This window comes from Ananas comosus, linkage group 3 (genome assembly GCF_001540865.1).
Source record: "Ananas comosus cultivar F153 linkage group 3, ASM154086v1, whole genome shotgun sequence".
Taxonomy (NCBI): Eukaryota; Viridiplantae; Streptophyta; class Magnoliopsida; order Poales; family Bromeliaceae; genus Ananas; species Ananas comosus.
In genome coordinates this window covers 16497264-16510664 of record NC_033623.1, presented here as the reverse complement: position 1 = coordinate 16510664, position 13401 = coordinate 16497264, and the positions used below count along the sequence as shown (strand labels likewise).

General features: G+C 38.3%; 3 protein-coding genes across 4 annotated transcripts; 2 read left to right on the top strand and 1 right to left on the bottom strand.

The window, feature by feature from the left end:
* LOC109707378 lies at positions 1900–5089 on the top strand. The gene is made up of 4 exons (XM_020228612.1): positions 1900–2018; positions 3102–3262; positions 3362–3646; positions 4197–5089. Exons 2-4 carry the CDS (start codon positions 3122–3124, stop codon positions 4860–4862), a joined length of 1092 nt encoding a protein of 363 aa, XP_020084201.1. The 5' UTR covers positions 1900–2018; positions 3102–3121; the 3' UTR covers positions 4863–5089.
* On the bottom strand, positions 5799–9574 carry LOC109707379. The gene is made up of 5 exons (XM_020228613.1): positions 9163–9574; positions 8418–8548; positions 7574–7699; positions 7232–7359; positions 5799–6410 (listed from the first exon to the last, which is right to left on the bottom strand). The coding sequence occupies exons 1-5, from the start codon at positions 9404–9406 to the stop codon at positions 6095–6097; spliced, it is 945 nt and encodes a 314-aa protein (XP_020084202.1). The 5' UTR covers positions 9407–9574; the 3' UTR covers positions 5799–6094.
* LOC109707382 (40S ribosomal protein S3-2-like) lies at positions 11160–13185 on the top strand. Of its 2 annotated transcripts, none has more exons than XM_020228616.1 (4): positions 11160–11352; positions 11933–11986; positions 12129–12260; positions 12791–13185. In XM_020228616.1, exons 1-4 carry the CDS (start codon positions 11335–11337, stop codon positions 12959–12961), a joined length of 375 nt encoding a protein of 124 aa, XP_020084205.1. In that variant the 5' UTR covers positions 11160–11334; the 3' UTR covers positions 12962–13185. The 2 variants fall into 2 exon arrangements, with proteins under 2 accessions (XP_020084205.1, XP_020084206.1); XM_020228617.1 differs by lacking the exon at positions 11160–11352 and adding an exon at positions 11359–11494.

Here is a 13401-nt window from a genome sequence, read left to right as displayed (position 1 = left end):
TTTCTAATTCCATAGTTTTCTTCTAATGAGCTACTTGGCATCTTCTAATATTATGATGTCTTTCTTATTTAGATGTTGGCTATGAATTCACCGTGCCACGACACCACCAACACAACCACTGAAGCGCGCATGATCAACAGGCCGAAACTGAAAGTTCTCAGCGGTAAGCAAGCACCTGAGGCAAGCGCACACAAAATGAGACTGACTTAATAATTAAAGAAAGGAAGGGATTAAGTCTCACCAGCACACCACCACCTCCACCATCCATATCCTGTGTAAATCTTATAATCTTTTCATCATATGATTGACAAAAAGTTTATATCGAATTTTAGTTAAAAATAAAAAATTGATAAGATAAGTAGAGAGTGATGCATTGAATAAGTGCGGTGTAAGATGTACAATCTAGCATTACTTTTATTCGTTGTTGCACTACATCAATTGAGAAGCACTTTCAGAGCATTTTTGGTTCATGATTAAACTAGAATTGAAAATAAAATTGAATTGTAATGAAATGAAAAATAGAATAACGAATCATCTAAAAATATTTAGTTCGTCAGTGGAATGAAAATCGGAATGCATATTTAGAATTTTGAAAGAGAGTTTGGGTTGAGAGAGAAGAATGATGAGAAGGGGGTTAGGAAGAGGAGGTGTCAATGAGAGAGATTTTTCAGTGATTTAGTTTAGAATGGGATAATCCAAAATTTAAAACTAGATTGGGCCAAAAATGTTTTTAGCCATTCCCATTCCACTTTGAAATGAAAATTGGGATTCGATTCATGAAATTAATGAATTTCATACCGATTTCATAATCTAAAACCGGTGCACCAAACAAACCCTAATAAGAATACCCGCAGAAAAAAGTAAGAAAACTAAAAGATTATAGCATAGCTCTGATACATGGCCTTTATACTCGCAAAGTCAAACACAATAAGTAGATTTTGACCATCTTTGTATGAAATTTTGGTATGAACATGCATGCATGTACGCACCAAGAAAATCATAATGGCACATATGTAAATTAAGGCTTATTTGGTATATTGGTACGCTTTTTCAATGGCTAGCAAATAAGGCTAGGAATTCCTTCGTTGTTTCATTGTTTCAGATAAATAGGAAAGGTCCACAAAATTAATACTTCTTTGACAAATGAGCCGTTCAATTTTTCTCAATAAATAATACAATTTATGCAGCTAAAACTGTAAAACACTATCCATTTAAAAATTAATATTTTCATACTAATTTTATTAATTTTGTAAATATTAAATTTTAAAATAGTTGATTGAATTTTTATAGATGAATGAACGCATAATTTTTAAATATTAACATTTCTATTATTATAATCATATGGAGGAATTAACGAAATTACCACGCCCTTCACGTTCTCTATTTGGTACCCGCGAGGCTTTTTCGACCAACTACTTAGTCGTTGACTCGTTACAAATAATACCTCGCTTTGACCAGAAACTCGTAATGGAACAAGCCAAACTTTTGGAGTAAAATTGTACGAGGACCCCTCAGCTATAGACGGTTTGAAATAAGTCCTCAATTCTCACTTTTTTTAATTAATATTTCTTAACTGATTTTACAGAATTAAATAAGTTTAGCCAAATAGGTAAAAATAATTTCCTTTTTTGGCACTAAAACATTGGAAAAGCTATAACTAACACCTAATAGGGATAATAAATTAAGCAAAAGTTTAACTCAATTTACTAAAATAATATAAATAAAAAATAGAAGATAAAAGATAAAGTTTAAGGGCCTACATGAAAATAGAATATAGTTGAGGGCGTCTTTATACATTCCTCCTTTCTGACCGGCGATAGGCGGTGGAAAGGGTAGCTGCCACCGCCCAAACCGGTAAACCGTTCTTCGGGGCGTAGGAAACAAAAGGGGGAGAGGGGGCGAGGGGAGATCCCGTGCCCTCCACACGGTTTCCCGTCCAATTTGGGATTTTTCCGGCGCTTCGACGATATTTTTCTTTTTTTGTTTTGGATTTTCCTTTTTTTTTTTCCCTCCCCAAGGTACGCCTCCTCTCCTCTCTCTACTCCTCTTGTCGAGTGTAATTTTTCTTTTCTATTTTTTGGCGAATTTATGCTTGAAACAACGTTGTAATCTGGTGATTACCTCAAAGTGACGGATGTTTATGTACGGTTTGTGTTTATTTTACTAATTTTTGTAATGGTTTTTGACATTTGGAGGAGATTTTTCCTTCCTGTGGTTGTTACGGTAGAATTAGAAGCTATTTGGATAAAAATGAGATTTTTGTTTTTTCTATTGCTTCTTTTCTTTCCCATTTCATGGAATTTGTGTTATGCTTTTTGATTCTATACGATGGGTTTTTCTAGCTAAGTTAGATTGTTCGTTAAATTCTAGTTCGTATCCAAAATTTGTGCTTGGTCTCAATGCTTGATTGGTTTGGGGCCAAAGGGTTGCTAAATATATTATTGTGACATAGAAGAGCTTCATCTCTTATATTTACCATTTTCCTCATCTAGATATGATAAGAAGAATGTCAGTAACTGGATTTTTTGTCTTTTCAATCAAGATGGGAAAGGTGTTCAATTAGAATCTAGTTTGCGTTGTGGATCGTGATTGTCGTGTTATCTTATTTAGTTTTGGCAAACTTATAGATCGACTGAGTGATTAGGACTCATTTCCATGAAGTGTTTTTATGTCACCGTAGAAGTTATGGTTATATTGAATGGGGGGAAAAAAAAATTCCATACTTAATATCGTTATATATTTTTTCTCGATTTATTAAACTGGCTTTGATGGGTGTTTGTCTATCAAAGAGAGGCTGTTCTATGAGTCAATTTGAACTAAATGAAGCACTACATAGTAAAATAAAGAGTCCATATGCGAAGTTTATTTATCATGAGAAAACATCCTACCATATAGAAGCAAAGGCTGTGTTTCTATGCTGTTCTGATTGCGCAGCTTAGCATTTTCTTTCTTTCTTCTTTCAACCTTGTTTAGGATGAGTAGCTTCGATTTCTACCTTCATTTGTCAAGCCGAATTTCTGTTTTGTCTTTCATTTTCTTTGCCCAGATAATCTGATTTAATGCTATATGAATATGGAGTCAGTAACTCTCGCTATGTGCAGATCAATTTATTGGTGCTCAAATGGACTCCAGAAGGATTTTCAGCGAGTCATTGTGCTCCGACGATACTTTTGCTCCACAAGGCATTGAACGGTGCCCATTTTTGAGAAACATAAATGAACCCACTAATTTTTCCTTCTCATCAGCCAATTTTCTTCCTCCTGTAAGTATTTCTACCTATTGATATATCCCTTTAAGTAGAGCTTCTCAACGAATGGTCATGGCTTAGTATTATTTGTATCATTTATTATTGATTTGAAAGGTACGGGGAGCCAAAGGTCCAATCTTTGAAGATGGACCCAACTTCGAAATGGCGTTCAGGCTTTTCCATGGAAGAGATGGAGTCGTTCCACTTTCAGGAAGATCTTTTACACGTACAGACATTTCAGAAACCGACACTGTGCCCCAATTTAATCCCCTTGCGGCAAAAGCTGCGACTATTAGTCTCTCGGCTTTTGGACCTGGAGGGCCTTTCAACTTTGATTCTTTCTCCAACAAGTGGAAGAAGCTAAATAAGAAATCATCCAATCATGAGTCATCTTCTCGGGTAAATCTTTTTGTCTCATTCTTACCTATATATTCACTGATACAATATGTTGGTTTTCATATCTTTTGCAAAATGCCACCTTATGATGTTCATCATTTGAATACTGTTTGGATACTTAATAACCTAGAACTCTGTTATTGTTACAAATAAAACTCATTATTAAGCTTGTATCTCTAGTAGCGCAGTTGAATATAAGAAAACTATCATGTTGGAACTACCACATAATCTCGTTAAGAAGTTGAAATATAAGAAAACTATAGCACTTGTGCCCATCCTCTATTTACTTGTGCATAATGTTGATGAGTTTTAGCCACTGTAGTTTGCATGTCCCTTTTTTTAAAATGTGACACCTAGTCAAATCAATCATATAGACCTAATGATCTTTCTTCACCAGAGTTTTACTGCTGCTATATGTAATATTTCACTTCAATTTGTGTCTGGGATGTAGCTTGCTACAATTTCTTGAATGGAAAATAATATTTACAGATTTTTACCTTACAAGAGGCAATCCATTAGCGTCATTCTGATTTTGCTAAACTAATGTTTCCAGAGAGGAGGCGATCAGATCCACGAGTCACTAAGCAACGAGTGGCTTGAGACCGGACAGTGCCCTATTGCAAAATCATACCGTGCAGTGAGTGGCATCCTTCCCCTTGTTGCAAAGGTTATAAAGCCGCCGCCTGGCATGAAGTTCCACTGCCCTCCAGCTGTCGTGGCTGCCCGTGCAGCTCTAGCGAGGACTGCCCTCGTGAAGAACCTCCGCCCCCAACCCTTACCAGCGAAGATGCTCGCCATTGCGTTGCTCGGCATGTCAGTGAATGTCCCTCTCGGCATTTGGCGAGAACACACTGAGAAATTCTCTCCTCAGTGGTTTGCGGCAGTCCATGCAGCGGTCCCGTTCATTGCGATGCTGAGGAAGTCTGTGCTAATGCCGAAGACTGCCATGGCTTTTACTATAGCTGCCTCGATTTTAGGTCAGACGATTGGATCGAGAGCTGAACGACTTAGATTGAAGGCGAAGGCAACAGGGGTGGATGGAGAAAAGGGTTCAGTTTCTGTTACTCGTAAGGTTACCGATGGTTCGAAGAAGAGTAGGAATTGTGGTGGCGGTGGCGGTGGCGGTGGCGGTGGTGGGAGGGTTTGGGAGCCGCTTCCCCTGAAGGTGGAGATTGTGGGCTCAGCCGCTGTTGCCCAACCGGCTAGCGTATATTGCTAATGATGATTGTGTGTGTGTGTGTGTGTGTTATTAATTCATTCACATGTTAAAGACTGGTTTGGGTATGATTTGCATTGTTGGTTTTGTCCAGGGTTTTGGTTTTTCCAGAAATCAATTTCCCAATTCAATAAGACGACATTAGGGCTAATAAATTGTTGCGAGAGCTGCCATTTATTGTGCGAAGGTTTATTTTGGTGTTATCTTCAATTCGCATGATTTAGAATAAACTGTTTATCTTTGAAAATTGTTTTCCGTGAGTGCTAAGTTGTTGAAGGGATTTATTATGAACGAAGTTAGGACTTCTTCAGACGGCTGTAGCCAAAAGCAGTTTGGCAGGAGCAATAGCGACAAACTAGCCAATTAAGCTTTTTATTTCAGCTGATAAATTAGTTCAACGTCCACATCACATGCGGGGTTGGAAAGAACTGGCCGTGGCGAATGCTTGTACAGCTATCTGAAGACGTGTAAAATCCAAGAGTTGGTTTTATTGTCTTATTATTCATTTTCTCTGTTCTACCATGCATTCGTTGTTGCATTTGCTATGATTTGTTGTTGGGTTAGTTGGACCTAATCCCTCACAAATAAAACACCTCTCTCGCCTTATTCTATCAAGATAATCTTTCTCTCGCACCCCTGACCTGATCATAGACGGAGCCGCAGCTCGTCTGAGCCTCAAGCTTAGCAGGGGGCCTTGGACAGGAGGTCCGTCCGTTAGACTGACCGAGGCGGGGTCAGATTCGGACCTTTGTATAATAAATCAGACCCGGTCCGAACCTAGTACAGCCCATGAATAGGTCTACGCTTCAGCATCTGTACCCGTATCTGCATCAATCTCCATATCTATAATTACTTCACAAAGGATAAATTTGTAAAGGGCCTTTTAGTATAACCGATCAACCAATCTATAAACATTACTCTCGTCGCACACAAACAGTATAACTAAGAAAAAGAAAGTGATTTAATTTAAAACTATTAACACAATGGAACTATTAACTGGTGGAACATATATCAGAAGCAAATAAGGAAAAGCAATTTTCTGATATTGATTGGTGTTTATGCTTTGAGCTGAACTATGGTTTCTTTGTGGTAACACCACACCGAAGATCTGCCGCCGCCATACCAGTGATCCATTTGAATCCATAAATGTATAAGAACCATTTCCTCAACCACAACCAGTAAAGAGTTGACACTAACATGAAGGAGAACTTCAATTTTTCTCAAACCGATAGTTGTTATATAATTCTCTCTCTAAGTTTAGTGTCCAACAAAAGCTGTTTCAACCCAATCTTCTTACCATATTGCAGTGTCAACCAGCCCACGGCAGAGAAATAAGCAAGGATAAGACAAGCCCGCCTGAATCGTTGAAGAGAGATGATAATGTAGCTCTTTTTAGCACCCAACCGGTTAGTTGCGGCGTGGAATAAGCCCTGAAGGCTTTTTAGGAGAACGATGACACACATGGCGGACAACATGCCGGATACAATCCCCCCAACAATGTAACCGACGAGTCTGGAACTTAAACTTTCAATAGTATAAGATCTCGTGGACCTGTTGAGTAAAAAGATGAAAAAGAGTTTAGTAAAAAAAGCTAATTTTATTTTTTAAAGAAAAGAGTTATAAAGTTCAAAAAAAGGAAATGAACCATCACAAGTGTGAGGTTTGTAGAAGCAAGACTTAAATGGACCCTAGAAGACACACATACATGTTTAAGTATATCAAGGAAAGAGCCTACAAGTTCAAATAAAGTAAATGCACCACCACAAGTGTTAGGTTTGTAAAAGCAAGACTTAAAGGGACACTAAAAGATACACAAACATATTTAAGTATACCATGGAAAGAGCCCACGGAACTACTATATTATAGAACAGTGATGTATGAAAGAAAAAGAAGGTTCCTTAAGAACTTGAATAAAAGAGCACAAAGATAGAGTTCCTTCGGCTCATTCACTAACCAAAACATGCAGGATTCCAGGATTCTTCTGCATTATTGAAGATGTAAGCACGAAAAAAAAGACTACCCTCTCTTCCTCACCCTCCACTTTTCTTTTATAAGATACTTATTCACACAAAAACAACATGAATAGAGCTTATACCAAACTATGCTGAAAAAATAAGCTAGTAGTACCTACAAACAGTAAGCACTACCCGGCTTTTAAGGGGTGTTCAGCATAAAATCAAAGCCCTCATTCATATGGAGTCAGGATGTCCTTGCCTCAAAATTTCACTCTGATACCTCCCAATTCCCACGCATCAGAAGAAACAAGTGCCACATGAGGAGCATGGAATAGAAATGTTAAGAGTTGGCTCCTGCTACTGGGTTTCAATGTTTGACATGGATTTAAGGAGAGAACTAGTGTCCGTGATACTCACAGAATGAAAATTCTTCTGGTCATCTCTGCTAGAGAAGGCTCTTTTGTTTGGCAATTAAAAAGATCGTCCGAATATATGTCAGCTTTGCGACCTCCTGGCATATATCTACAGTTGTATGTTTCATTGACCTATGAAAGCATAAAAAAGAATAAGGGTACGAGAAAAAGAATTTCACAATGATATGAACTCTAGAGCAAGACAAAGAAAAGGCAGGAAAAGCTCTTAATGGTATTTGTGTTTTTCTTTTTCTATTAGATAAAGATGTGCTGAGTCATCAAAACACAAGTACTGGAAATATCATAAGTAATATATGTTAAATAGCATATCCCGAGGAACACCTACCTTGAACTTCAATCTCATCAACCATGCTGTGCCAAAATCAGGTCTGCAATCATGAGGAAGGGCCTCCTTTGGAGCCTCTGCCACAGCATGAAATAGTTGGCCAGAAAAGTATTCTTTATATTCCACCTGGAAAGATGATAATGGATAAAAAATAAGCAACATGATACCAATAAAGCCGAAGACCATCAGCCAAATTGTAATGCCTATTCCGACCTGCTTAAAAGGATCAAAAGAGCAACAAATAGAAGAAAAACAATTTATTGAACCGTTTGCGCAGCTGCACTAAATTACTAGTATAATGATGTGACAAGCCAAACTGTATTACTGGTTCAGTTCTTGTATGCTTTTATATGAATTACGAATACTTGAAATACCAATTAAATGTGTTAGACCTGACACAATTATTAGACCTAAAGGGACCTCTTGGTTATCATCGAACTTCTCACCTTATGTTTAACAAAAATTTAAAAACTCAAAAAAAAAGGTTGTTCTCTGGTGATTCCTGCCAAACTTCACAAGTAAAGCATGAACTTCCACAAGTTTCTAAAGCAACACAAATTTCATGAAGTGATTAGTTATGTTTGAAAACTTTCACTGGTCAATTAATGTTGTCCAAACAGAACCAACTAAATACTGCTAGTCCGTACAAGCTTACTTGACGATAGCCTTAAAACAAACCTAGAAAAATATAACAAAATGAGAATCAAGATCTACGTCTATTAATCAAATATATAATTAGTAGAAGAACTACAAAGTTTAACCTTCCATCAGCTTAGCAACTAGGAAGTTCTTTAAGGGGTGTATTTGAAGGACATCAAAAAGAGCTGTACAGATAAATATTTACCTGAAAAACTGAAGCCCAATAATAATCATCTCGGCATCGAAATTTTCTTTTCTCGGAAGGGTAGAATACGTGCTTTGCATTGTAATTCAACAGTCCAAGCTCACAAACCTTGGATGATCTAAGATCTATACCTGTAAGATCTCCAGACATGTTAAAACATACATCCCTCTAATCAAAACACAGAGCAGACATATACAATCTACTCATCCAGCACATTAGTTCTTAGTTAAATGATAGTAAGGATAATGTAATGCTGCATCAGAGCTCAGAAAGTACTCACCTGAAGTTAAACTGCTGTTTCTTATTTCTTGCAAGATATAACAGCAATAAGACATGCAAGCTTTTGCTACAGCTATTCCAACACTATTAATAAAAGACAAATATGGGAGTGCAAAGCGGCTCAACATTATCCTTTACTTCTATGGGTTCTGTAGTTATCACTTACGAAGAGAATTTTTTTTGATCTTCGATCGTCCTTCTACACTGCATTAGGAAGTCCTAGAATATGATAGTGTATAAGAACTAATTATCCCTTGAACTAATTATCGACCAAATAAATAACAATTTAACTAAAACTTTGCTCATCGCACATAATTGCTTTGCTCCTATGTGTTGTCATCTCCGTAGAAATCACGCATCCGAAATTAAGACTTGAATCGACCGATTCTAAAAGACAGAAACAAAACAGAAGAGATCCTTCCAATGACACAAACCCTAAGTACATGATTGAACACAAACTACTCACTGCTAGAGACGATTCTGCAGGTTGATGAGACTGAGACCGCGGTGGAGGCCGAGAGATTCCCGATCGCCAACGCCGCGAGCCCGAGCAAGAAGGAGAACACGAAGGAGGCAACAATGGAGAAGGCGATGCTAAGACAACAACGAATCAACACACCCGAAGCTCTGTTCCTCTCACTCTTAACCTCTTCTTCTCCTACTCGGTCACCTCCTCCTCCTCCTCCCTTCGGGGGCGCCGAGGGATCCATGAATTGGAGCTCCTACACGACATCCATGGCGATATCTCGATCCAAATCCACCATTTCCGAGAACAGGACCGGTGCGATTGTTGTGGTAGTGGAAGAGAAAGAAGGGTAGAGCCGTAGAGGAAAAGGGGAAGGGCGTGTTTGAAAACGAACGCTCGAAGGCTTTTTACCCCTGGGGATATTTTTGGGGCCAAATAGTAATCCCCTCGGCGACAAAATTCGGCCGTTTGGAGATTGGACCGGTCGTGGCCTCGTCTCAGAGGTCGTCTTAACGACGTTAAACGGCCACCCGAGACTTGTAGGGCTGTCAATGAGTATGAACATCCGAAAAATATTATCCGAATTCGAATTTGAATGGACGAGTTTATCGAGATAAACGGATTCGATTATGGATATAAAAAATAAAAATCCGACAGATATGAATACGGATATGGATTTTATATTTACTTGACCCGAACTCGAACCCGACCTGAATCCGAATTCAAACCCGAATAAATTATGTATATATATAATTTATTTATATTTATTTATATAATATATAAAATATTTAGTAATTTTTTATTCTTTAGATCTTTATCCAACGGTATGGATTTTTAAAATCCGCAGGATTTGGGTCCGAATTTGAATTTTTAATTTAATTTTCGGATTCAAATTCGGATTTTTAAAAATCTGATCCAAATCCGACCCGTTGACATCCCCACCGGAGAGAACCGTTAGGTCCGTTACTCAATTAATTTGCTACTGGGCCTGGCGCACAAAACTGGGCCGAATACCATCACTCGGCCCAATATTGATCTGACTCGTTTCGGGTCAAAGTAGATCCGATCAGGATCCGACTCTTTTAAATCAATCCGATTCAACAAAACATATGAAATGACCTAAACACCCTCATCCCTGTTATCTTCCTCCTCAGGCCTGGGGTTTTATAGTTCGCCTCGACGCTTCTGTCCGAAGGCTCCTACCGCCCGCCATTGCCGCCGCATGGCCTAGCCCTAATGGGGATCCAGAGGAGCAAGAAGAAGAACAAAAACCCTAACCCTAATCTCTCCCTTCTTCTCTTTAGATCTCCGGGGATCCTCGTTCTCCTCTACTTTCTTTGGATTTTCGTCTTAGCTTTTGCCTCTTCTGTCGTTGTTGTTGGATCTTTAGTTCGTCGCCGATGGCGTGTTCTTTGCGGAGCTCAACGAGGTTCTCACGAGGGAGCTCGCCGAGGACGGGTACTCCGGCGCTGAGCTCCGGGTCACGCCAATGAGGGCCGAGATCATTATCCGCGCCACGAGGACTCAGAACGTTCTTGCTAAGCTCCTATATCTCCTCTCTGATCCGGTCTGCGCGTTATTTAGGAAAAGAAAGAGACCTTGTTTGTTCGGTCGCATTTGGACATTGAACTCTGTTGATCCGTTTTATTATTATTTACATAGCAAAGAAAGAATTCTAATCGGTGCGTGTAGATTTTAGATTATGTAATTGGTACGGTGGGGCTGTAAAGTCTTTTCTCACTGAGAAAAAGGGTTTTATATAATTGTAAACAAATTTTTTATTTGTTAACATTTGGTTTGTTTTTTTCTCTGTTATATACACTTATGTTTCAAAAGAGTGCAGTTTTATCAATGGAAAATGTAACCCTAATAGTCCCACATCGTTTGCGATACTGAATCCGATCAGTATATATAAGACCTACACGGTAGTAATAATAATTATGTTTAAGTATTTTGGGCCGGTGGTTTAGGCCTAATAAGTTATTGTTGCTAGCGGATCGAGTCAGTTGCAGAAAAGGAAGAGAATTCCTTCACTCTTTATGCCTCTTATATTTTGATTTCCTTGAGGCGAGAAAGGTAGGAGGATAAGGGAATTGACGTCCGTGGTCCAGAAGTGATTCAAGGGCTCTGCGCCACTGCTCAAGCGGAGTCTCTGAGGTACAAGCTTCTCGGATGCCTTGCAGTTCGAAGGTAATTTAAAAAGGACCTCCCCCCCTACTTTTCCATTTACAGATTATAAATGTTCTAGTATTAGTTTGTATTCCCGCTTCCTTCTCGCTACTGCTATGTGTTTTAACTTTCTCTTCAAATGTCGACCTGATTTCTTGTGCTGGTAAATCTGAGCTTTGAATGTTTATTGATTTGTATTGGACTGTAATGTTGATTATATCCAAGAAGTTTAAACTTTTAGACGTGCTTTTCTAGGTATGCAACTCTAAAAATATATTCGTTAGTCATAAGTGCTGATTCATGTTTTGTGGTTTCCTTCAATTTAGAAGCATATAAAGTGTTTTTTATGAATATGAGCACATTTAGTTTTGAAAATGTTAGGTTACATGTGTTGGATTAGTTATCTAATTTGTCGCAAAACTTTTAAATTAGTCTTTGTTTCAACATTACCTAGAATTGCAAGCTGGACCAAGAGCCAAGGAGAAATTAGTACTAGCTATACAATATTTTCCTTGTTCTTACAGCTCTGACTTCTGGATGTTGTTCCTTTTTAGACGAACATGTTCTTTTCTTTGATGTGTCATAGTTGCTATCTTAACAGGGCTGCTATGGTGTACTCCGATTTGTCATGGAAAGCAGGGCTAAAGGTTGTGAGGTTAGTGTAAAAAAAAAAAGAGTCTAGTCTTGAGTGATTTTATCATCTCTTTACAACATCAAGTTTTGTAATAGGCTTTCTGTTAAATTCTCCAGAACTGGAGACATCACAATTCCTAACTGATCACTTGGAATTTAATCAGGTTATAGTGAGTGGAAAGCTTAGGGCTCAGCGTGCTAAGTCCATGAAATTCAAGGACGGCTACATGATCTCCTCTGGACAGCCAGTTGAGGAATACATTGATTCAGCTGTGAGGCATGTTCTGCTTAGGCAGGTCAGTTGTCTAAGTTTTTTAGTATTTCTTCACTTTTCTTAGAGGGGCACGTGCAAATAATGCTCTTAAACATATTGATAAGGACTTTTCTTAACTTTGGTAATTTTTGGTGGTCCTGCTGCCTATATAGCACTTAGCTGTTTAGCATATAGCTGAATGGCATGTTTCTCGTCATTTAAGATGCCTCTTTGAGGTTATCTACATGTAGTTTATATGATTTGGATGCTTTACTGTTTTGAATAATAATACAACTAATGTTAGGTCAGTATGAGGGGTGTATATGTTGGATTCTGCATAGTGCATGTTTGTTATATTCTCCACTAATATTTGGAAGAGTATCCATTTCTTAAAATTATCTAGAATTTCTCTGTATAATTTGTTGTGAAAATTTATTGCAGTGTAATTTTGATTGAAATCTCTTGAATTCCTGCAACTAGGTCGTATGTTTGGATATTATATTCTTTCACTTATTATTCTGTTAAGAGGTTTTTCTTTTTTCTTTTTTCTTTTTATCAACTAAATTCCCCCAGGGAGTTCTTGGCATAAAGGTGAAGATCATGCTAGATTGGGAGCCGAAAGGGAAGCAGGGCCCCAAGACTCCATTGCCTGATCTTGTCACAATCCACGCCCCCAAGGATGAAGAGGAGTTCATGACTCATGAGGCCCGCTCTCGTGCCCCCCGAAATTTCATTCTCCAATGAATTTTGAGATGATTCATGTCCTAGATTTAGGCATTGAATAATGTTGAGTTTTTTTTTATTCATTTATTTTTTTGGTGTTATTTTTGATAGGAGAAGTAGAAGGTAGGATACCACGGTGATTTATCACCACGTCTCTGTAATTGCAGTGATGTGGTATCTTTTTTGCTACCATTAGCTTATATTTTTCATCTAAATTTATTTGTAGAGCTCTCTTGGTTTGCTTCCGTTATCTGTCTGTGGTTGCTGTGAGGTTAAAGTTTGGAATTCTGTTGCTTACATTAAGACGAGCGCTGAAGAAACCTTCTGAAGGAAACCGTGCAACTAAGCAAGAATGGCTTCTCCATTGTCTAGAGAGCTATGACTAAACCACGGAACAGAGAACGCTCGTCCTTCTGCATAGCGCACTTAATTCGCACTGCAAATCCAAACTTTTGCATGCC

Coding starts and splice junctions, on each gene's coding strand:
- LOC109707378 (XM_020228612.1), top strand. CDS start 3,122: ATGGACTCCAGAAGGATTTTCAGCGAGTCATTGTGCTCCGACGATACT. Junction 3,263..3,361: donor CAGCCAATTTTCTTCCTCCT/GTAAGTATTTCT, acceptor TTGATTTGAAAG/GTACGGGGAGCCAAAGGTCC. Junction 3,647..4,196: donor ATCATGAGTCATCTTCTCGG/GTAAATCTTTTT, acceptor TAATGTTTCCAG/AGAGGAGGCGATCAGATCCA.
- LOC109707379 (XM_020228613.1), bottom strand. CDS start 9,406: ATGGATCCCTCGGCGCCCCCGAAGGGAGGAGGAGGAGGAGGTGACCGA. Junction 8,549..9,162: donor CTGCAGAATCGTCTCTAGCA/GTGAGTAGTTTG, acceptor GAGATCTTACAG/GTATAGATCTTAGATCATCC. Junction 6,411..7,231: donor ACCAGAAGAATTTTCATTCT/GTGAGTATCACG, acceptor TTTACTCAACAG/GTCCACGAGATCTTATACTA.
- LOC109707382 (XM_020228616.1), top strand. Junction 11,987..12,128: donor GCAGGGCTAAAGGTTGTGAG/GTTAGTGTAAAA, acceptor GAATTTAATCAG/GTTATAGTGAGTGGAAAGCT. Junction 12,261..12,790: donor GGCATGTTCTGCTTAGGCAG/GTCAGTTGTCTA, acceptor AAATTCCCCCAG/GGAGTTCTTGGCATAAAGGT.